The following is a 24,322-nucleotide window of genomic DNA, read 5'->3' as shown; positions in this document are numbered from 1 at the left end:
GTGACCACATGGACAACAGAGTAAAATACAATGCACCCTCTACTTGCAAATGGCCACGTTGCTTCCAAGTGCTCTCACCACATACATAATCGATAAGCATGTCAAGTACGTGAGTCATTTATAGCCATTACCCAGTGCTCATACCCCAAGTTGTACAGTGAAAATACATAGACATTTTTGTTCAATCCACAAACCAGCCCACAGCATTACAAAGCCTGGGATAATCGGGTGGTCGCTCAGCCTCACCTGACAGCCGAGAGCTGATCTCAGAAACGTCAGCACTGTGGCGGACACTGGGGCGGCTCCTGTGACCATTAACCGGACTTTCCCACCCAGGCTCGACTTGCAAGACAGAAAGAAGTGAAGGTTACATATGCAGAGGCTAGAGTTCCTCTGTCAGGCACTTGCTTGGGACCCTGTGTCCCAGGCCACCAGCTTTCTTGCACCTGGCATGGCCCATCCATTTCCACCTAGCAGCCTTGGTGCTAAGCCAGTAACTTGCTGGTGGGCCCCTTCGGGATCGGATTTGTGGCAGCTACCACTTTTGGCATATGGGGCAGGCCCTGCTATTACGTGTGCTTATTCTCAGGCTTAAAGCATTGCCTCAGGAGTGGCATACTTGTTCCAGAAAAGCTAAAGGAAGGCTAAAATAGCCCGCATCCTTCCACCTGGATCAGCTGCAGCATTGTTTGGATGTAGGTAGTGAATGGGGTTCACCTAACAACCCCGTCTCCAACTCTCAGACAACTGCCACAGAGAACAGAAATGTGTTTTTCTCTCTTGGCTTCATGCCACCCCACCTCAACCCCATTTGTGAGGGAGGGAGGGGGAGAGTGTGCGTATATGAGTGTGTGTGTATGTGTATATGTGTGAGTGTATATGTGTATGTGTGTGTGTGAGTGTATGTGTGAATGAGTGTGTGTATGTGTATGAATGTGTGTGAGTACATACATATGTGTGAGGATATATGTGTGTGAGTGTGTGTGTGTGTGAGTGTGTGTGTGTGTGTGTGTGTGTGTGTGTGTGTATGTGTGTATGTGTGTATACCTGTGACTGGGTGATTGATCTCTCAAGGCTGTGGGCCTCCTAGGCAAGCATTTTACCACTGAGCTTTAGCTCTACCCATCTTTTTACTTTTTACTTTGCAAGAGGGGCTAACTAAGTTGCCCAGGCAAGCCTTGAACTTCTAATCCTTCCATCTAAGCCACCTAGCTAGGATTACAGACCTGCATCATTCAGCTCTCTCCATCCCCCTCCCTACCACCCCCCATACACACACACACACACACACACACACACACACACACACACACACACACACACACACGACTTTACATGAAGTGGGGGTCTATTTGCTACCTGTATCTTGTGAAAGATGAGTTTATCCCACAGGCTGTTGTTTCTGATGATGCCGCTGCGAAGCTCTGCTTCTTTCCTTTTGGAGGCAAAGTCCAACAGCCATCGCTTCACTGTAGTGTTTGCTTGTCCAAAAATCTAATGAGGCAAGAAGTAAGGTTTTCACAGCTTCCAAAACAGCTACAATCAAAAGGGAAGACAATAGCGTGGTAGATGCAGCACACAGGAGCCTTGGAGCTGCTGGAGGGGTGGACGCTGCTTTAGGAGTCTGGCAGGCAGGAGGGTGGGAGGTCATAAGGAGTGGGTAAAGGGTTCTTTTTTGGGGTATCAACTGGAAGGCTCTGGAAGGTGTGTGTGCTCACCCCTGTAGCGCCAACACTGACATCCTCAAAGACCACTGAACTGCGTACTTTTACTGCTCCGACTGAGTTGCAGCCACACACATACACTTCACTGTGGAGCTCCACCCCCATGCCCCCAACTGTGCACCTCAAAAGGACAAATTGTATGCCACACAAATATATCTTAGTGAAAACTGTTTCAATGGATCTTTGAGATAACAAAAGCATTGCCTCCATGAGGGAGGAGAAAAGGGAAGATGCTAACAGTGCTTTCTGGAGACTCAGCTTGAAGACAGACCAGGCCACATGCTGGTCTTGCCTGGCTTAGCAGTCTGCAGAAGCTACATCTTCTCAGTTCCCGCTCTGGCCCTGTCACTTCTCTCAGTGAGGTGAAGTGACGCTTCACGCATGTAAGGGCTGGCAGGACGATTAAAAAGACCATCTCATAATTATTTGTGTGTGCTCCACTCAGAATCCTGATAAAATGGTGTGTGTGTGTGTGTGTGTGTGTGTGTGTGTGTGTGTGTGTAATTGAAAACAACCTGACTTTGCTGCTTACAGCTAAGGATCTACAGAGTGTTGGCCTCTTGCCAACAGCTCTGTGCGGGAATTGAGTCCTAGTTCTCAGAGGGAAGGACTGACACCCTATGAAGTTTTACTGCTGACCTCTCGTCAGAGTGGCACCAGGACTCACAGCCCCATCTTCTGTCCCCCACACTTTATCGCTTGGTACTTACTCTGTCAAACATGCGGTTCAGCAACCTTGGAACCACAGGGAAAATTGTGGGCTGAAGCACCTTGAGGTCGTCCATAAGCAGCCGGATATCTCCTTGGAAAAATCCTATCTTAGCTCCATGACACAGCACTACACACTATGGGTGAGAACAGACAACGCACTGCTTTAGCATAGCAAGGAGGGCCCCGGGGCTCTCAGACACACAGCAAGCATGCCTGTGTGGCTAGTGTTTCAAACCAGCTTCCAGAGTCTTAAAACTTCCTACATATAGGTGGTTTCTTTAAAAAATGTGTTTGTGCTGGAAGGGCGTAGTGCACACGTTTAATCCCAGCACTTAGGAGACAGAGGTAGGCAGATCTCTGTGAGTTTGAGGCCAGCCTGGTCTACAAAGTGAGAGCAGGTCAATCAGGGCTATTACACAGAGAAACCCTGTCTTGAAACAAAACAAAACAAAACCAAAAACCAAAACCCACTGTCTCCAGACCAGGCTCATTAAAATTTCACTTCCTGTTTTGACCCTATGTGCAATTTTCTAAAAAGACATGGACTTAGTTGGAATCTGAGTGGGTAGCCACCAGATTATGCAACACACTGCTTTCCCTCTTTGGAACCCTGACTGCACTATGTAGATTAGTGTGGCCTTAAACTCAGAGAGATCTGCCTGCCTCTGCCTCCTGGTGCTGGGATTAGAGGTCTGCGTCCCCACACCTAGCTTCTTCCCTTTTAGGCTGAACTTGGCCTGTTTGACCGCTGACACGTCATCGGATCTGAGTAAGCCTGCGTGCGCTCTGGCGTACAGACGCCCGCCCGTTTGAGTCCCTGCTCTCAATACTTCCACGTGTGGACCTGAAAGTGGAACTGCCGCACCATATGGTAATTGCGTGCATACTTCATAAACTTCTAAGATCTTGAGATGTGCAAGGAGTAAAAGATGGAGCATGGAACCTGATGCGTGCGCCTTGATCTTTTTGAGATACATAAATCGTACAGGGCAGCAGCCAATCAAACTGTCCTCTTTCTATTAACCGATTGTGTCCAGTATCTACCACAGTCCTGGCACACAGCTGGTTCTCAATTAATACCCAATAAGGAAGACATGTTGCCCACTGTTTTTCCTCTATTATAAAATCTAAAGTTGTCCAAGAACAGAAAAAGAACGCCTGTGTGCATGTGTGTGTGTGTGTGTGTGTGTGTGTGTGTGCGCGCGCATGCGTATTTGCACGTGCACATGCGTTTGTAGATGTCAGAGGACAACTTCAGTGGTGTGTGTGTGTGTCCGTGTATGTGTGTGTGTGTGTGTGTGTGTGTGTGTGTGTGTGTGTGTGTGTAGGTCAGAGGACAACTTCAGGGGTGTTCCTCAGGAGACAACCCACCTTGTTATGTGCGGCAAGGTGTCTCTCTGAGACCTAGAACTCACTGATTCAGCTACGCTGGCTAAGCAGAGCACTCCAGAGATCTTCCACCTCACTAGTGTTAGGCTTACAAGTACACACACCACCACAACTGGCCTTCCATGCGGGTTTTGGGGACAGAAATTGGACCTTCATGTTTGTTGGATAATCACTGAACCAACTCAGTTATCTCCCTGCCCTTGGTCAGGCTGTGTCTAGGGAACCCAGGCTCAGGTCAATTAAACACAGTCCTTCCTTCCTAGGGCATACAGAATATTAGTGAAAAGATTCAGTCAAATTGTGTCATCAGCACAAAACAAGAGGGAAGCTTGTCCCATAATGGGTGCCTCAGAGACTTATCAGAGTCAGTGAATAAAATAATTCCCTTTAGAGGTGGGCACTAAATCAGAGACACACAGCTGGACAATGTGCAGAGAGTGAGAGACCTTGGAACACTCAGTCCTTAAGGGGATGTCTCCATCAAACCCCTCCCCTCAGCTCAGGGAACTCTATAGAACAGGAGGTGGAGAGGAAGTAAGAGGCAGTGGGGACGAAGACTCCAGGGAACCGAGGCTTTCTAGAAACAACAGGACTCATGTGAGCGCACAGAGACTGTGGTGGCGTGCACAGGGCCTGCTCTGGTCTAAGCTAGATGGGGCGCCAGCACTGAGAGGGATTGGCCTCAAGCTCCCATTCCTCCCACAGTTGAGAACCACTCCAAGGGAAACTTAGTTTTCTCCAATGGAGTTTAACTGGATATACAAACCAAACAAAAGGGAGGCCCCATGCCCAGTAGATGGGCAACACACAACAAAACCAAAGATATTTCTGGAATTGTTTTTCTCACAATGCTTTGTTTGTTTGTTTTTTCTTTGTTTGTTTTGTGTATCTATTATGATTTCCGAATTTGTTTGCTTATGTATGTGTTTTTCATGCTTTTCCTGTGTGTGTGTCTGTGTTGTCTTATTTTGGTTTGCTTGGGTTTTTGTTTTGTTGTTGTTTGTTTTTTACTGGCCTGTGTATGTGGGGAGGGGGGTGGGGAGTGCAAGAAGGCATGGAGTTTGGATGCATGGGGGAGGTAGGGAGCATCCGGGAGGAGATGAGGAAATGGAGAGTGATCAGAGTGTAGTATAGGGAAAAATATCATTTTGTTTGTTTCTTTTTCTTTTTTTTTTTGAGTCAGGGTTTCTCTGTATAACAGTCCTGGTTGTCCTGGATTTGTTTTGAATATTTAAACTCTTAATTTTAAACTTCAGTATTTAAGTTCAAATGTCCAGTTTGGACCAAGAATAAGAATTCATATTCTTTCCAATAATCGATGCTGTTGCTGAAATGGGGCTGAGCGAAGCACTTTGTGTGTGGACGGCGGTTGTTCACACTTACCTGTAGTAGCTGCTCATACATGTGTGCCAGTGGCAAAAACGAAATGTGTGTGTCACTGGCATTCAGGGTCAGTCTTGTCTGCAAGACACAACAACTTAGTGGGGCACACAAACAAGCAAGGAGACACAGGAGATGCCTACCTCTACAACGGTCTCAAACATATGGGCGAGAGGCAAGAAAGATATCAGAGTATCATCTGAGGAAACGAGGAATGTGGCCTGAAAGCAAGGACACCAGCGAGGAGAGTTAAGATGTGCAGGATGCCCCCATTTTCCTTTAGAGCAGGGCACACGGCCCCCAACACTCATCACAGCTACTTTTCATGCCTGCAATTTCTTTTTCACCAAAGAGTAAAAAGCAATTGTTTTTTAAATAAAAATTGGGATGCCACCGGGGCATTGCAAATGTTAGCAAATGCTCTACCACAAGGCTCCGTCGCCCTTCCCACCTTGGAAGACCACCCCCTCCCCGCGAAGAAAATTTTGCACAAATTAGAGTGTTGAGGGACTGTGTGCTCCACTTGTTTCGTCTTTCAGTTACAACCACCCAGTACCAGGTTGGTCCCACTGCCCCATAAGCAACACGAAGATCCACTCCTTGACAGGACAGCATTGCTGCATTGCAAAGGGAACGGGGAGAGGTTACCCAGGACCTTTTATTTGGAGGAAGAAACGGTTCTAGTGGATGTGTTGGAACAACATTTTCACCGTCATCTCAGGAAAACACTCAAAGTGTCTAGTGCAACCTGAAATCTGCCTTGAGATTTGCTTTCCTATAAAATCCCCAGCAAGACGAGCTTTAGTGTGGACGCCTGCATGTGAGTGCATGTTATCAACTCAAGGAAGACCTGCCAACACAGCTGCTGTCACATCCATTAGAGATGAGTGTGTGGATACCTGCGTGTATTTGCGTGTATGTATGTTAATGTGGACTGAACCCAGGGCCTCAAGCACGGAAAGCTTGCTGATGTACATTCCCAGCACCCATATTTAAAATTTTTGTTGATATAGCACACAAAATAATATCAGTGTCATGGTTAGAAGTTTTAGAAGTTGAGACTGCTTCTTGATGATGTAAGTTTTCTTCCTTTGTCTTTTTCTTTTTTGAGACAGGGTTTCTCTGGGTAGCCTTGGCTGTCCTGAACTCGCCTTATAGACCAGGCTGGCCTCGAACTCACAGAGATTCTCCAGCCTCTGTCTCCCGAGTCCTGGGATTAAAGGCGTGCGCCACCACTGCCTGGCAATGTAACTGTTTCTCAATGAAGTTCTGTCATCACCGCAGGCACTTTCTAAGTTATCTCTGAAGGCTACTGGGAGAGTCACACTTCACTTTGGTGGGACGTTAAGTGTTGAACTTTGTTCATACAGCAAACACACACACACACACACACACACACACACACACACACAGATAGGGGGGTGAGAATAAGAAATGGGACAGTAGAATAAAAATCAAGTGGAAGCATCCTCAAAAACCAGACTTCAGCAGCCACCAAAGAAAGATGTCCACTCCTTAAGCTGTTAGCCACAGATAGCCTCCTGCCACAGCAGGGTTACAGAATACTCCCAAGAGCCTGCAAAAGCACACTGTTAAATGGGCAAAGATGGTACCTTTGCAAAGATAAGCATGCAATCTATCTTTGGAGTTAGGGACTGAGCTCTGTCCCCCTCCCAAATTCACACATGATAGTCCTAAGCCCTGTGTGTTGGGAACAGGGCCCCCAATATGACTGAATTTGGGAGTAGGTGCGAACCCAACAGCCTGGTGCCTCACTAGAAGAGACACCCCAGAGCACCCGGAAAGAGGAGGCAGCCATCTGCAAGCCCAGAAGAGAGCCCTCACCAGGAACCAAATTTGCTGGCAGCTGGTCCTGGACTTTCAGCCTCCTAAACTGAGCGGAATAAACAACTGTTGTTTAAGCCACATGGGCTGAGTGGTTTCTTAATGGCAACCTGTGCAGACTATGACCTGTGGACAGAGAACCTTAAGATGACAGGAAGTTAACTAGCGATTCAGACTTTGACCTTTCTACACAACGGGAGTCAAGCTGACCACAGGACAAAACAGTGGTTTAAAACCTTTAGCCGTCTTTAACATTCATTGGTAACTTAAAGAAATTAGGCTCCATATTTGATGACCTCCCCTTGGTGGGGAGCCCTGGTGGCACTCAAAGAAATAGGCAGGCTACCAAGATGAGACCTGATAGCCTGTGACCATAAAGTCAGGGAGGAGATCCCCCTCAGTCATGGACCTAGGGGAGGCGACTAGGGTGGGGGTGGGAAGGAGGGAGGAACGGGTGGGTACAAGTGATGGGAGAACAATTTAGTTGTAATCGGAATAAATTAATTAATAAAAAAGAAAAAGAAATTAGGTTCCTAACGCTGGAGTGAAGGCACTGAGAGGCCTCTCTTTCATCTTTCAGTAGAAGTGTTCGTACGGTACCATTCAAATACTCCCCCCACGAAAGCCACCATGAGCTCCATCGGGGGTTCACCCTAATGTCACACACAGTAAGGCTTATGGGATCAGTCCACAGTACACCATCTGAGAGAAGGGGGCTGCTGGCCTTATGAAAAGCCCAGGTCTCCTTTACATTTTACTGCTCTTACATACAACGTGGACCTGATGGGGGAAGGGGAGGGCTGCAGAACTTTCTCTCTTGGGGCCTAACGTCAACCTGTGCATGTGAAAAACCATGGGAATATTCTCAAGAATTACCTCCGTCGATTTCACGAAGGCTGAGCAGTCGCTCACAATGTTTTGGTGAGTGATCATCGCTCCTTTGGGGTTGCCTGCAGAGAACACAGGAGGCAGGACGAGGTTAGGCGCTGCAGCCAATGATGGCAGGCCCCCTCTGTCATCAGGGCGCCGGTCAGCTCTACTGTTGGATACCCTCTTGTGCAGCCCAACAGGGAATCACATTACATTTCTGAGCAGGGTTAGGAGCCCTTCAAGGACACTCACTATCAGGAAATTACCTGAAGCGTTCTTCATTAAAGTATTTATGTGTTTTAACAGGGGAAGGAAACTAGGGATCTTATTCCATAGGGGCATGGATAGAGTGCATCCGAGGTCACTCTCAGCAAATATTGAATCTAGTCCAGGGCACTCTTGAGATTGTGAGACTGTCTCACAGAGCAACAAGATGACCTCACACAGCCCACTTTTGTCTCATGCTTTCTTGCACCCAGCTATAATTAATACATGATCCAAAAGGGGGACGGAGAACATAGACTTCTGGATATTTCTTTAAAGCCACCACATCTCAAAACGTACCTGTAGTTCCACTTGTGAAACAAATTATTGCAAGATCTTCTGGTGCTGGAGGCTGAAGAAAAAATTTTAAAAGAAAGGGTATGAATTAGCGTAGACTAGACCAAGCCATCAGGCATCATGTGCATTCCCAATGGTCCCCAGTACAACTGGATGAAGCAAAGAACAAGCTGTAGCGGGCTCTGACACGGTGGCACACACAGTGCTTACCTTGGGCTTCTTCCTGTTTACTCTTCCAAGGTCCTTTTTAGAGGAGAGACAGAGAAAACAAAACTTCAGTATTAAGATTTTCTAACCGTAGAGAGAAAGTCAGGGCAGTGGAGATAGCGCAGCAGTTACAAGCACTGGCTGTTCTCCCAAAGGGCCTAAGGCTCCATTCCTAGCACCCACAAGGCAAAAACTCTGCCATTTCCAGTTCCAGGGGAGCTGATACCCTTTTCTGGACCCAGATGTTGTACACATGCACTTTGTACACATACATGCTGGTAAAATGTCCACACACATGCATGATCAAAGAGGAAAGTCCCCCAAGTTACTGCCTTTACTGCAGATTTCACTCACAGCTGATGAAAACACCACCATTTTCAAATTAAGTGAATTTGAGCAACTTTAAGTAACAGATATTACAGTATTGTTTTAGGAAGCCATTTTCCCATTATCCATATCTCTCTCTCCTCGCTCCTTCCTCGCTCCTACTTCTCCCCACTTCCCCCTCACCCCCAGGGCACCACCATCCCCTGGCCCAGTTGTCCATCTTTTACATAAAACCACACAAATGGTCTTGGAAATAGGATTGGTTCCAAAGAGAAAGTCCTCGGCACCATTCCCTTTGATGACTTTTAACAAAGCGTTGCCCTTGAACTTAAACCTGCCAGTCCTCAAGCACCTTCCCCCATGAGAGAATGTACCCCCTGACCGCCTGGTCAGTGATCCCTCCCACAAGCAGAAAACAAACCCTTTCCCTGACCACCTGGCTCTTCCTCAGTGACCCCTCCCACAAGTAGATAGATATACAAACCCTTTCCTCTTTTCCCTTTTTAAATGCTGGCTGTTAGTGAGGCTCAGATATCCACGCTGCCCACATAAAGGATGGAGGATCTGGGCGCTCTGAACTAAAACAGGCTTGCAAGGAGAATGGGAGGCTGCTCCTGGGAAGGGCATTAGGTTGGACCTAAGTTTTGTCTCTAGATATAGCTGTTCCCAGTGCAGACTTCTGCTGTCAGGCATGGGCTTCAGTTCATTGCATTAAGCAGCCTTCATATCCATCCAGTTAAAACAAAACAAAAAACAAAACAAAAAGCAAAAAAAACCTTATATATATATTTTCCTAGCAAAAGTGAACAGGTTGAGAATACATGTGGAGTGCACTGGCATCTACCACAAAATGTAAGTCAGATGGGTGCATTCCAGGCTTGCTGTGTGCCAGGCTCACTGTGTGCGGGGCTCACTATGTGCCAGGCTCACTGCATTCCAGGCTCCCTGTGTTCCGAGCTCACTGTGTGCCGGGCTCACTGAATTCCACCTAGCACACTTTTAATCGATTTAAATTACCTACATCATAGACCACAGGTTAAAAACAAGAACACTGGTGTCTAATTAGAAGTCAACTAGGGTTGGGCCCTGAAGCACACACCTATTTTCTGAGGCAAGAGGATGGCTTGAGCCCAGAGGTTCTGCATCAGCCTGGGCAACACACAGAGCCACCAGCTCAAAAGAAAACAAAATGACAAAACACTCTGCAGTCAACAAAGAGCTAAAGCACTGTACTTCAGCAAATTCTCTCCCAAACAAGCTTTACTGACTTCAAATTGCTACTCATCTATTCAAAACTTTTCTCCACCTTGCTGCTGTCGTTGTTGTTGAGGTAATATCTCACTCACGTAGGCCAGGCCGACCTCTAAGTAGGGAAGTAGCTAACGATGACGTTGGAATGACCCACCTACCGCCACTGCCCAAGTGCTGGAACTATAAGCATCCAGCACCATGCCTAGCTAATGGTTCAAAATTCTTAAATGACTTCTAGAATCTTCAGCTGATGTTGAGTAAGATAAAGCCATAGTCACATGCAATTTGCTTTTAATTTAGGGCAACAAACATGACCTGTACTGGGACATTATTTACACTGAGAGAGATTCAGAGCCTTAAGATTGTCTTGTCATTTTTCAGAAAAACAAAACAAAACAAAACAAAACATCAATTACTTTTAGAAGTGGTCAATTAGGGTTAAAAAAAAAAGGAATAAAACTGAGCTCTAGTGACAAGTGTATTGAAGTATTTGTGAGCAACGAAATCTGTAACCTAACAAAAATGCATAAAAAGATGGGTGGATAAACACAGGTAAAGAAATGCTGAAGCAGAGTGCTGAAACGTGACCATAGACTCTTCAGTAGAATGGTAGGAATATGGCTGTATACTGTATTACTCAACAGTGTGCATGTTTGAAATGCTCATAACTAAAATACAGAAGATGCAAGCATTCGAAAATGCCTGTGTTCTACTTTGATTCTACAAGTACTTGTATTAATATAAATGTATATTAATATAAATGACCCCACAATCAACCATAAATCTTTTCTTACCATTTGTTTACAAAATGTCTAAAATGAATAAATTACATTAAGCAAAGTAAAACAAGATTTCAGTATAAACTCTGTACTACAATCTTCATTCATCAAAGTAATGTTTTAATTTTAAAGCTATTTCTCTGTCATGTAGTGGTTTAAAAAAAATAAAGGGAAGAACAACACTGTGTGTGCATCTCAGAGGAAGGGACAGAGAGGCAGGTGGTGTGTGCATCTCAGAAGAGGGGACAGAGAGGCAGGTGGTGTGTGCATCTCAGAGGAGGGGACAGAGAGGCAGGTGGTGTGTGCATCTCAGAGGAGGGGACAGAGAGGCAGGTGGTGTGTGCATCTCAGAGGAAGGGACAGAGAGGCAGGTGGTGTGTGCATCTCAGAGGAAGGGACAGAGAGGCAGGTGGTGTGTGTATCTCAGAGGAGGGGACAGAGAGGCAGGTGGTGTGTGCATCTCAGAGGAGGGGACAGAGAGGCAGGTGGTGTGTGCATCTCAGAGGAGGGGACAGAGAGGCAGGTAGGGGAAAAAAGAGATTTCAATAGCATGAAAGACTACAAATTAAACAAAACAAAACAAAACAAAACAAAACCACTCCACTGTAAAACTTTAGGTAAAAAAGCTAGCTATACTGTAATTAAAAAATGAAGCCTAGGCCAAAATACATAAGGACTTGTGTTCTGTACACTGTGTGTATGCGTGTGAATGTGCACACACTTGCATGTGTTGGCGTTGGAATAGCAAGTGCCCCTCTGAGTAGTGGTTCCGTGGCAAAAGTTCTACAGACTGTGCTCTGTAGCCTGTAATTCTCTGTAGAAGGAAGAAAACTAATACATTAAATTTTAAAACAGTTTCACAAAAAGATGTAACACGCTCAGTGACGACACAGCTTCCTCTATGGAATCTGTCTATGATGCACATGTAAAAAAAAGACCTCCTGCTGGCTTCCTTGTTTCCTAACCCAAGGCTAGTGTTGGGGTCAGATCATATACACACCACTGATTCTTCTAGAATAGTTACCATCACAGCTCTGCTTAAACTGAAAATAAGCCATATTGAAATTAAAAACAACAATGAGATAAACAAGCTATGCCAGATAGATTTATGTCAACATGGCACAAGCTGAAGTCATCTGAGAGGAGGGAACCTCAATAAAGAAAATGCTTCAGCCAGGCGTGGTGGTGCACGCCTTTAATCCCAGCACTTGGGAGGCAGAGGCAGGTGGATCCCTGTGAGTTCGAGGCCAGCCTGGTCTACAAAGCGACTCCAGAACAGCCAAGTCTACACAGAGAAACCTTGTCTCAAAAAACCAAAAAAACAAACAAACAAAACAAAACAAAAACAAAAACAAAGAAAGAAAGGAAAATGCCTCCATAAGACTGGGCTGCAGGCAAGGCTGTAGAAATTTTTTAAATTAGTGATTGACAGGGGGGAGGATCCAGCCCATTGTGGGTGGTACCATCCCTGGGTTCTCTAAGAAAACAGACTGAGCAAGCCATGAGGAGAAAGACAGTAAGCCACGCCCCTCTGTGGCCTCTGCACCAGCTCCTGCCTCCAGTTCTTACCCTGCATTCCTTCAGCACTGAACAGTGATGTGAAGTGTAAGCCAAATAAAGCCTTGCTTTTGCATATAGTGCTTCACCACAGCAAGAGTAACCATGAGCAGGACAGAAATCAAGCAAAAACCTATGCCTAGAAAGTCACTAGGGTCTGTAGAAGAAACCGGGAGAAGGGAATGACGCGGGCAGGCGAGATGGCACTCGCTGTCAATACTGACCCCTGAGTGAGAGAGAGAGAGAGAGAGAGAGAGAGAGACGGACGGACGGACAGACAAATGATAAGACAGAGAAAGACAGACAGACAGACAACAGAGGGACAGACAAATGATAAGACAGAGTTCTGTTGTGTCTGGCTTGGTTTCAGAGACAAGCCAGTAAGTAAAAGGCAGTCAAGGCTAAAAAAGAGCATACAAACTAGCGCCTCCCACCGTGTGAGGTTGAAAGGTCAGCGCCTGTGCTCACTGGCACAGTGCACTGATGCTGAGGATAACCGTGAGCACTACAGCTCCCTTCCTGAGGCTTCTGCTGGTGACATAGCGAACCAACCACTAAGGACTGGGTATGGTGGTGTGCTAGTTAGTTTTTGCCAACCTGGTACAGTCCAGGGTCATCTGAGAAGAGGAAATGTCTGCATCAGATCGTCTATAGGCAAGTCTGTGGGGGCACTCTCTTGATAGGGATTGACATGGGACGGCCCATCACTGTGGGTGGTGCCACCCCTGGGCAGGCTCTATATGCAAGCAAGCAAAGTGAGCAAGCCCAGGGGAGCAAGCTAGTTGGCAGTTTCTCCTGCCCTGATGTCCCTTCATGATGAACTGTGATTGGGATGTATAAGCCAAATAAACTCTGTCCTCCGTACGTCCCTTTTGGTCATGATTTTTAACACAGCAACAGAAACTTAACTAGGACAAGAGACTCAGTACTGTGATCCCAGCGTTTGACAGAGTTAAGGCAAGGAAACTGCTACAGGGTCAAGGGTAACCTGAGCTCCACGGTGCGTTTCAGACCAGCCTTGGCTACAGAGTGAGACCATCTTAAAGAGCATGCCGTACAGAACAGACAAGGAACCTTTGCCGTGAAGGCCTGATCTTCATGCAGTAGGGAGATGGGAACTCTGTCCTGTTTTGTAAGGGGCTGACAGCACTCGGGGACCGTGTGGAAGAGCTCACCTCCAGAGCTTTCAGGCTGATGATTTCTACCCCACACTTGTTGCCTCGTTCCACCAGGTCGCTGCCGAAGGAGTCCATGATGACTACGACTTTAAGGCATGTCGTTAACTTATTTTCTACGCTTTCTAATAAGAGTTTGGCCTTTTCTGGATTGTCAGTGAAAACCACAGAGAGTTCACCTGTAAATAAAGAGGCGACAAGGAATGAGCCCTGGCGGGGGAGGTGTGGGTTAAAAGCTTGGCGCTAATAGATGCTGACAGGCCAGAGTGGTGCACATTTAAGCATGATGTCCCCTCCAAGTAGATAGGCAAGTATAAAGCCGCCGAGTCTAACCCTCTAGCGAGGACGACGGTCACACAGACAGCAAAGACGTACCTTTGTTCACTATGTAGGTGATGGCTTCGGTTCCAAGGGTGTCGTACAGCGGGACAATCACCATCGAGTAAGCAAAGCACCCCTGCTCGATGACCACCCACTAGACAGTAAAAGTTACAGAGACAAAATGAGACGTCTCACCAGAGTCACCGCGAACGGCAAGATCCAGAAAGTCAAATGAGAAGCACTGACTGTGGCGGAAGTAGCATGTGTCTGTCCAGCACTGTGCCCCGGGCACCCGGACAGCTCAGACACACAGAACACCTGTTCCGTCTTTGTTTTATTTTGTTTTCTATTCTTGCAACCTTCTCCTCCCTTTACTTTAAAAATTAATTTTTAAGTTAGCATACAAAAATGTGCCCCTTCTTAAAAATCAAAGGGCAATCTGGGCAAAGGGTAGAGGTAAGTGTAGGTGGGCATGATCGTTACAAGGTAAGACAGTAGCTGACTTGGAGAGCAGGGGCTTGCTGTGGCTTCAGGATGGCTGCAGATGCCTTGGTGGGGAGAAGCCCAAGTCTATCCTATGCAAGACAGGCAAAATTTGGAGCATGTGGGTGACAGAGAGAGAAAACAGCTAGAGACTGCAATAGCCCAGGCTGGGAGGCCAGTGAGTAAGCAGGCTGGAGAGAAGCCTGGCTGTAGGGGTGAGCTGGAGTGAGCCTGTGCCACAGGGTCTGGCCTGCTGCACGGGCCACACGGAACAGCGAAGGTATTTTGGGCGGCACAATGGCTGTGGGGTTTGGGGAGGGTCAATCCCACAGCTGGGTGTAATATGGTCAAGGGAGGAAGAACACCTACCTATCAAATAAGAAAGTTGTCTTGAAAACAAAAACAAAAACAAAACCTCTCCCTAGTAAAGTGACCAGGGAGAGCAGCGACACAGTAACTGGTTATCTTGCCACCAACCTCAGCTGCATAGCAACTGATTTCCCAGACACCCGTGGCACAGTCCCTTTTTCATTTCAAGATACCCCTTTATCTCAGCTGCACATTTCAAATGACACCACAGGATGCTGTTGTGGGAGAGAAGACACAGGGTCACATGCACGTGGCATGGACCTGGGGCTATGCCTGTGGGGTATTTTGTTGTTGTTGTTTTGTTTTGTTTTTCACGGGTTCCCCCCAAGACATTACTCAGGAGCTCTATGTGCAGAAAGCTGTCCTTGGCTGATCTCCCTTGACCCTCCCCTGTGTCATGTGCACCACATTTCAGAGAAAGCACTAGTGATCTATCCCTTGAAGAAGTGGATTTGTGCTGTGGTTTGTGTCGATGATAAAAATTCCACTGAAGCAAAAATTTTGGATATGTTTCTGAGATACAAAAGAAAGCCAGATCATTCCATGGAACTAAGGACAGGCCAGCTGTGGACAGTGCTGCTTCTCTGCAGAACACGAAACCCGGCACAGAAGGACTTATAAAAACAGGACACAGCCCAGGGACAGAAGAGCCAAGATGCTTTTCAGAACATAAGTAGATATAAAATAATTTGATGCTTGAGTTTTTCCAAGGCAGCTACTGTTGACATAGCTAGTTACCATACTCTAAGGGAACTCCCCATTTCAAGCCACTGTGTTTTGTTAATGTCTTTTAAGTGTGTGTGTGTGTGTGCGTGCTTGTGGTAAGCCGAGGAGTTAGATTACCTGGAGTTGGAGCTACAAGTAGTTGTGAGCCACGTGACGTGTGTGCTGGGACTCAGACCCTGGTCCTCTGCAAGAGCAGAGTATGTATGCTCCTAACTGCCGAGCCAACTCTCCAGCTCCTCCTGGCACTTTTCGGAAGCACTAAGTGTGAGGCTCCTTAGCCAAACAGCAGCTGCATGTCAGCACACAGGCCAGCTCACAGTGGGGATTTCATGGCATTTTAGGTTTGGAAATGTGATCGGAAGGCTCAGACTTCTCAGGAAGGAGAGTTTGCTATTAACAAAAATGTTTGGGAGCTTCCTGCTGTAACTTATTAATAATTTATTAATGCCGTGTGTCCAGTCATACAGACAGCCCTTGAAGGGAGCAGACTCCTTATTTGACACTTTTTTTTTTCTTAAGAATTTTGTTTCAGGACCCGAATTAAAAAAACTCAAAACAAAACAAAAATTAAGGGGGGTGGAGGGGACAGATGATGTTTTTCTCTTGAAAGTTTAAGAAAATAGTCTCAGTTCCAGTTTTCATTCCTGTAACTTTCTAAGGCAAATCACAAAGCCATGTTCCCAGCAGAAGTCAGACAACAATTTATCCCTGAGCAGCTACAGGGAAACCATGGATAACCCTGGAACCCCTGTATAGTAAATGGCCCGTGGTCAATACCTCAGGTCTGTTTTGAGAAAAGATGCCGATGAACTGCTCTGGGCAAGCCTTGAAACCTTTGTGGATCAGCGCTGAGCCTATGCACTCAGCCAGTTCTTCAACCTGCAACAAAGGGAGGCAAGCCTTAGGAGAGAGCAGCATTCTCATTGCAGGGACCTTAAAAGCTCAGCAGGTGACACACTGGTGTCTCTGCTGCAAGCAGAGCTATATAGAGAAGGAGAGATATGCCTTTAAAAAACTGTTCACACAACCCAAGGTTTTACTCACTACGACTCAGTGTTAATAGACCTGGTTCTAGGATTCCTTCTGCAAAGCAAATTATTCTCATTTGCAGGTCACAGACGACTACGCATCGGGGCTTCCTATATATGTATGTTTGTGTTTTAGCGTTATACAGTGATGAAGACAAAAAGGAGATACTTTTCTTTGCAGGGGAGGGACTGTTGTTTGTCTGCAGTGCTGGGGAAAGAACCTAGGGCTCTATACACACTAGACAAGCATTGTAACATGGACATTGTCTCCAGTACTTGACTTCTTCCACGGGTCCAGACTAGTCTCAGAGTCACAGTGCTCCAGCTGCCTCAGGCACAGGGATGTGTCACCAGGCCTGGCTAAAGTTTCCTTTCTTTTAAAAGACTAGAAAAGTGACCAAAACTCTCAAAACCTGTCATTTGTATAAACACAGAAACAGCATTTTTTTTTCTTTAGAGAAAAATAAGGCTAAACTTTCATTTATTTGCTTGTTTGTTTCTGAGACAGGGTTTTTCTGTATCATCCTGGCTGTCCTGGAACTCGCTCTGTAGACCAGGCAGGCCTCGAACTCAGAGATCTGCCTGCCTCCGCCTCCTGAGTGCCGAGATTACAGGCGTGTGCCACCACACCCTGCTAAGACTCAGCTTTTATTATTGGACTCTACAATCCTATCCTTGATATTTCTTTTTGGTAAATAATATAATTTTAGAAAGAGATTTTTTTTAACGGTCTTATGTGCAAAGATACAAATTTCAAAATTATCTAACGTTGAGTAACCCCAGGGAGGAAATAAAAAGAACACCTGGGTGGCTAAGTAAATGACAATAGCCCCCCAAAAATGACAGCTAGGTGGCTATAAAATACTGCAACTGTGAGAAATGAGCAGTAAAAGTGTAGATTAAAACCAATATCATCATCATAATAATAATAATAAACATACATATATATGCATATATATACACATACACACAACTTAAGACAGGAATATATATCCATAGCTACCCTCTTGTCACTCCTACTCTAAATTAATTTTTAAAAAGTAAAACCTTAAAACGTAGAGTTCTTTATTCTTAAGTGTTCTTTTAAGGCATAGCCATCCTATCCTTGTTAGGAATCCCATTGGTTCTGGTCCATGGCACTATACCAGCCCTACCTAAGGAGTCAGAGTGGCACTGGCCAGGAGACAGCAGGGTGACACAGTATCTTCTATTCCTGACCAATTCACAAGTCTAGGTTGCATTTAAGGGACTGGAAATTGAGAAATCCCTGAAGTTGTCTGTAGGGCTTACTTGGGCAACACACACACGCGCGCGCGTGCGTGCACACACACACAAACACATTTATGTTTACATTTCTGGAAGAATGGTCCAGTTCGCTCTTCAGGAAAAAAAAAAAAAAAAACTCAGAGAGATTCTTAGTTTCCTAAAAGTCAGTCTTGTTAGGTGAGTAAAAAGTGGGATAAAGATCTCTACAAACCCAAAGCTGGATTTAGTTAAATAAAGCTCTGCATCCTCTGTCAAGTATCTGCCACTGGCTGAACTGTGCAAACCACATGGTAACACCTTCAAAACCCTCAGGGACTTCTAGAGTGGCATGACCATGGGTCCAAAATAGATGTCTTTCTTTTGTTGGCCAACAGATCTAACAGAAATAGTGCAGAGAGTAGCAGGGGAGCCTGTGAAGGCCTGAGGGCTGTCACCCACATAGTCTTGCTAGAACAGTCTCTGAAAGCAACTGTCTTGCTGTTTTGAGGTGGTCTCATTCTGTAGCCCAGAGTCGGACTCTGCCTCGATATGCATCCAAGGCTGGCCAGGAACTCACGAGGATCCTCCTGGCTCCACTCCTCCAGTGCTGGGAGGTGTGAGGCAGCACTGACTGATGGAAAGAAATGGGATAGAAACAGGTTTGGGCTTTGGTAAAAGCCAAACAGAAAAAGGGAACTCCCTCCCTGGTCATGTGAGCTCCTGGCTCCTTCCACAGGCAAGGTATTACGAGCCAATCACACTTGTCTCTCTTGAGAGACAGATAAATGCTACCCAAGCAGAGCGTTGTGCATTCTAATCCACTCTCTGAGGAGGGAAAAGGAAAACTCCAGGGCCGTACTCAGTCCAAGGAGCTCTGATTGGTGCTACTCAGCTGTGTTCTGTGGCTCTGAAGGACATCTCCCTCCCTACCTGCCTGCACCCTCAGACAGGTCGCCAGCTACTGAAAACAGAGGGAGAAAAATCAATTCGAATTCATGAGTGTCATGGGATTACCTGGCTCCAGAGCAAGCATCAGTGGAGCCCAGGGACAGAAAAGCCATTTCCTGGACAGCTGTGTAGGAAAAAGGAAGGCAGTTAAACTGCATTCGCAGCTGCGCCTGCCCATCCTGAGGCCAGACCGGAAAAGCAAGGCCAGCTTGATTCCGTGTAATCATAATGAGAATAAAAATAAACGGGCCCACTACTCACAGAGTGTGATTTAAACAGTTGCAGCCGCTGATGAGAGGCGATGAGAGCGCTAAGTGTGAGAATGTCCAGACCCTAGCTTTGGGTTTATGCAGACAAGCAGGTGCCTCCTCTGAATGAATGCCTGTGTGTTCCCTACAGCTGCCGAGGGGTTAACAGCCACACCCTGGAAAGCCAGGCCAAGAACAGTTTTGGGGATCAATGAACAGATGTCAACATGCCCAGGGCAGACCTGGCTCTGGTCCTGCTTCTGCCACTCGCAGTACGTAAGCACAGGCAAGTCACATCTTCTCCTAGGGCATGCTTTCCTCGTCCAGTTCGTAAAACAGGGACTCTTCACATTGGAGTTTCCAAGTTTCCTAGAACTCCTCAGGCGAAGAGGGGGTCATCTTATGGTGGGGGGCGGGGAGTCAGCCTTTGCTTCTGGAGATTCCTAAAATGTCTGCAATTGTCTTAAAGATTATCCTTCACAATAAATCCATATAGGTTGCCAATACAGTGCTTTAACTTGTCAGTCAGCTATACTTTCTCAAGGGTTTTTTGTCTATGTTCTGCCTTTCCTCAGATGCTCTGTGGGGTTCCCCCCAAGTACAGCTCATTTCCCACTCCAACAATCAGTGCATGGACCCATCTACAGAGCCAGTCATATGGTCTGAAATGGCCCCCACAGACTCATGCACTTAAACCCTTGGCCCAGCTAGTGGCAGAACCTTTTGGACATGAGGCCAAGCTGGCAGCTATAGGGTCACAGGGACTGGCCGTGGGGCGTCTAGGCTAGCCCTGTTGATCAGGCTCAGCTTTCAGATCCTCTGAGCTATAATAAGTTGAACTATCAGTTTGTGCAGCCAGGCACCATGCCTTACCATGGAGAACTGAACCCCCGTAAACCTGAACCCACATCAACCTCCCCTGTATTTAGTTGCTTACTTTAAGCATTTGGTCAGACACGAGGAGAGCTTTCAGAGCCAGGACACTCACCTGCTTGTAGGAAATCCACTCATAGGGCTGGTTTGGCTTTCTAGAACCTAAACATGGGCCATTGTCTACAAAAAGAAAAAAACAAAGATGAAGCAAAAGATGGCCTTGACGTTTAGCCATTCCTGTATTGTTGTATTTGTCCCTCTCCTTATTCCTTACATTGTCAGGCAGACTCTATTCTTCAAACTAGAAATGAGTTCAGATTAGAAATGTCCGCATGCCCCACCCCCAACCCCAGAGTTTGAAATGATTTTTAAGTTTGTTTGTTCATTTGTTCTGTTTCTTAAACAGAAGGACAAGGTGCTAAGTAAAGGAGAAAGGCAAATATTAATATGACTGACTTCTTTTTTTGGCGTTTTTGGATTTTCGAAATAAACTTTCTCTATTATGTGGCTCTGGCTGTCCTAAAACTCACTCTTAAGATCAGACTGGCCTTGAACTCACAGAGATCTACCTGCCTCTGCCTTCAGAGAGCTTGGCATCAAAGGTGTGCACTGCCATACCCAGGTCACATGATTTCTAAGAACATTTAACCTATGACTTTCTCTTTCATGCCAGTGGCTGAGTGTAGAGATAATACCATGGCGTTTGAGAAGAGGAAGCACCAGAGCATTCCAACTTAGAAAGATATATTCACCCAAAGGTCACGTGTTGGAGGGTTAGGTGCCAGCTGATGGCTTTTAGGAAGTGCTGGAGCCCTAATGGCTCTGACCTAATCCCTTATGATGACAACACTGGGAAAATATCCTTCTTCCTGCATCCTGCCCTAGCCCTGATGACATTCTATCTACACTCCCAAAGGGAGGAAGGGAAGGAAAGGGAAGATGTCACAATGTCTAGGTTCATCAGTTCAAGTCTGAATATATAAAGGTGTTCTGATTTGGTGTGAGGTCATGGGAGAACTGGCAAGGAAGACAAGACAATGGCTTCACCAGGGCCTTGACAAGCTTGGTTCTACTACCTAGGTTTATGCCTAGAGAAGTGTGCATGGGACACAAGAGGATTTGAGCATCCGTCAGCAGTCAGGAGGATGGGCAGATGCAAGCTGGGCTTGATGACTTTTCTGGTATCCCTAATAACAGGCCTGACAGAGGCAGTCTTTCTTCCAGACCTGCTTCAGGGCACAGTACCATAACCAAGGCTGGAGGGCACAGCAGGGTCAGCAGCACTGCTTCTCAGCTATAGAAACCGATGCCATTTTACCTTCAAGATCTAAGACTGGGAAACCACAGCCAAGGGCTGTAATGAGCCAACACTGTTTTCATAAGCAGTGTTAGTAGACCAGAGCCTTACTAACTCACCCGCCTACATCTAAAGATGCAGAGACTGTGCAGCCCTAAAGGCCCAAAGGCTAACACCTGTTTGGCTCTTTCTGGGCAGAGCACCCTAATCCCAGCTTTTAACCATGGTGGTTAAGCCCCAGTTCACCCGCACACTTGAAAAACATCCTTACACAGGCCCCATTGCTAAAATCTTTGATATATTTGGACGAGTGTAACCATGAAGTTTAGTTTTTTTTTTTTTTTTTTTAAAGAAGCATACCCAGGTGACACTAATGTATAGCTAGGTGCATCTTAAAAGTACTAAGTTTAAGGGGACTAGAGATATGGCTCAGTGGTTAAAAGCACTGGCTGCTCTTCCAGAGGACCTGTGTTCAATTCCCACACCCACATGGTGACTCATATGTAACTCCAGTTTTATCAGTTCTGACGTCTTCTTCTGGCTTCTGTGGGCACTTCATGTAAATGGTATACGGGCAAAGCATACACACAAAAATAATTTTAAAAAATTTAAATTAGGTTTAAACAGCTCTAGGCTAGTTTTTTCTGCCATGGAACTTCTGAGCATTTCCACAAATGCTGGGCTTTGCTTGTCTATAATATTTTTTTGATCCTGAAATAGCCTAAGAAAATGAAAGTTTAGGATAAAATGTTTCTTGAAGGGAAAAAAAAACCTGACTTAATTTAGACAATGTATATTATGAAAGCTTCAGTTTCCTTCTGTGGTTTTATTGAAGGCCACTCATTTTCCAACTAGACAAGTGACAACAGGACAAAATGCCGTCTAATTGTCAGAAGTACAATGAAAGCCCCACACTCCCAGACAAACCCCACTCCCTGCCTACAGAGGAAAGGCTGTGTAGAAGTCACAACACATATATTTTCATGTAGCTTGATGTTGGCTTGCACTACCACAGGGACATTTACTGTCATAGATAAACTCAGACCTTGATACTAACTTCAAGAAGTTCATGTATTAAATGATGGACCAGGAAGTTTGCTTTCTCTTTACAATGGGATAATGCGCCTTTTGTAGGAAGATTTGTCTGATGGGCAGAGCAATCAGACTGTACCATGGTCAAACAATAACCAGCAGGTCCCCCTTGAGTGCACAGTACTGCTTGCAGTGCATCCCGTGGCACAGGGAAAGCAATCTCCCTGGGTTCCCGACTGTAAGATCACCATCTAGCTACCAGTGGCAAAAACAGAAGCTACAGCACGGATCCTAGGATCAACTTCTAAGCCAGGCAGTGGTGAGGCATGCCTGCAATCCCAGGCCTTGGGAAACAGATATAGGAACATATCTTGAGTTTGAAGCCAGCCTGGTCTACAGAGTGAGTTCCAAGACATCCAAGGCCACACAGAGAGACCCTGTCTCAACATACCCTACCTCCCCGCCCCCCAATCCATTTCTATAAAGGAACCTAGAGAAAGCAAAATAATCCTTAAAAAGAATGTGTCACTGGGCAGTGGTGGTGCATGCCTTTAATCCCAGCACTTGGGAGGCAGAGGCAGGCTGATCTCTGTGAGTTCGAGGCCATCCTGGTCTACAGAGTGAGTTCCAGGACAGCTAGAGCTATTACACAGCGAAACCCTGTCTTGAAAAACAAAAACAAAACAACAACAACAACAACAAAAGAATGTGTCTTCATTCATGAACAATATATTAACTGGGTACCCAGTGTGGACAGGTCTTATGTTAATGCTGTAAGGAGAGCAAAGTGGCAGGACATGTTCTCAAGGAGTACAGGCTAGAGGACAAAAGGCAGGTGATGCCAACACCTCTGTATGTCAAGGATTACTGCAGAAGCAGATGCTGAAAGGAAAAGCGGAAGATGCCCCACTGGAGAAAGGAATGAAAGGACGGAGGAGGAAGACGATTATGGAGACAGTGGATACGATAATGTTGAAAGCGCAGGAACATGTCAGGACGACTGAGTGAGGGACAGTAGGAAGGACAGGAGTATGATGGGGCCGGGGGCTGGGGGGGGGGGAGGAAGTGCATGAAGATATGAGGGGGACCAGCAACACTCTTGGTTGAGGGCTGATTGAGGTGGGGGGCTGGAGAGAGGCTGGAACGGATGCAGGTGATGGACAGCAAGGTCCTCTAGGGTATTTCTGATGGGTATTGCTTCCCTAGAAAGTCACTAGTTCTCTCAAAATACCTATTTAGTGGCCCAGAAAGCTTGAGAAATGATGGGCCAAGGCCAATTAAACACTGTCTTTTAAAACTACAGGAAACACTGGAGCTCAGCACACGTGACTCTCCATCAAATATAAGACGTATTCGTCCCTGTATCACTTTTGGTGGCAGAGGTCATCTGGAGAGCCCTATAAACTTTGAGATTGGCTCTGGACAAATTACAGGAGAGAGAACACAAACAATGTTGGATATGTGAAAGCCTGGCAGAGGTGCCGTTTTGAAAGGAAGGCTGCTCATTCCTCACGAGGAGCGGCAGGGAAATGTCGGTCCCAGCCATGCAGCTATAGGCTTACTTGACACCTGAATCCCCCTCTGGAAGCCTTCATACAGGGTCCTGACATCATCGTAGATGTACACCAACAGCTTGTCGTTGTCAAGGAGCGCCGACCTTCGAGCGCCTTCAGTACCCTGTGGGGAAGGACAGAGGCAAGCAGGCTGTTAATAAGAAGCCGACAGCACGACGCCTTTATAGAGGTGCATGTGGTGGCCACATGAAACTAATCCGCAGGCCAATTTTTTTCCAAAGGCTTGGAATTTATTTGCAGAACAAACACTTAAAATGTCCTATCCCAGGCATTCTTAGGGAGATAATAAATACGCCGTAATAAGTGATGGCCGCGGTACTGTAAAATAGATCTCCTGAGCCTATTTTAGCTACTGTACACCATCAACACATGCAATCACCATTTGTCAGTTAGATGCAAAAT

General features: G+C 46.1%; 1 protein-coding gene across 1 annotated transcript in view; it reads right to left on the bottom strand.

Moving 5' to 3' along the window:
- Positions 1 to 24,322, bottom strand: part of Acsl1 (acyl-CoA synthetase long chain family member 1) — a 68,212-nt gene that overhangs the window by 9,287 nt on the left and 34,603 nt on the right. The window contains exons 3-14 of the mRNA XM_051169657.1: positions 23,909 to 24,023; positions 20,133 to 20,197; positions 16,453 to 16,554; positions 14,152 to 14,251; positions 13,777 to 13,955; positions 8,691 to 8,723; positions 8,484 to 8,535; positions 7,926 to 7,999; positions 5,348 to 5,425; positions 2,435 to 2,569; positions 1,360 to 1,494; positions 247 to 342 (exon numbers count right to left, since the gene is read on the bottom strand). Of these exons, the coding sequence (XP_051025614.1) occupies positions 247 to 342; positions 1,360 to 1,494; positions 2,435 to 2,569; positions 5,348 to 5,425; positions 7,926 to 7,999; positions 8,484 to 8,535; positions 8,691 to 8,723; positions 13,777 to 13,955; positions 14,152 to 14,251; positions 16,453 to 16,554; positions 20,133 to 20,197; positions 23,909 to 24,023 (1,164 nt within the window). The remainder of the gene's footprint in view (positions 1 to 246; positions 343 to 1,359; positions 1,495 to 2,434; positions 2,570 to 5,347; positions 5,426 to 7,925; positions 8,000 to 8,483; positions 8,536 to 8,690; positions 8,724 to 13,776; positions 13,956 to 14,151; positions 14,252 to 16,452; positions 16,555 to 20,132; positions 20,198 to 23,908; positions 24,024 to 24,322) is intronic.

Source organism: Acomys russatus, chromosome 27 (assembly GCF_903995435.1).
Source record: "Acomys russatus chromosome 27, mAcoRus1.1, whole genome shotgun sequence".
Classification (NCBI taxonomy): Eukaryota; Metazoa; Chordata; class Mammalia; order Rodentia; family Muridae; genus Acomys; species Acomys russatus.
This window is presented reverse-complemented; position numbering and strand designations above follow the sequence as displayed.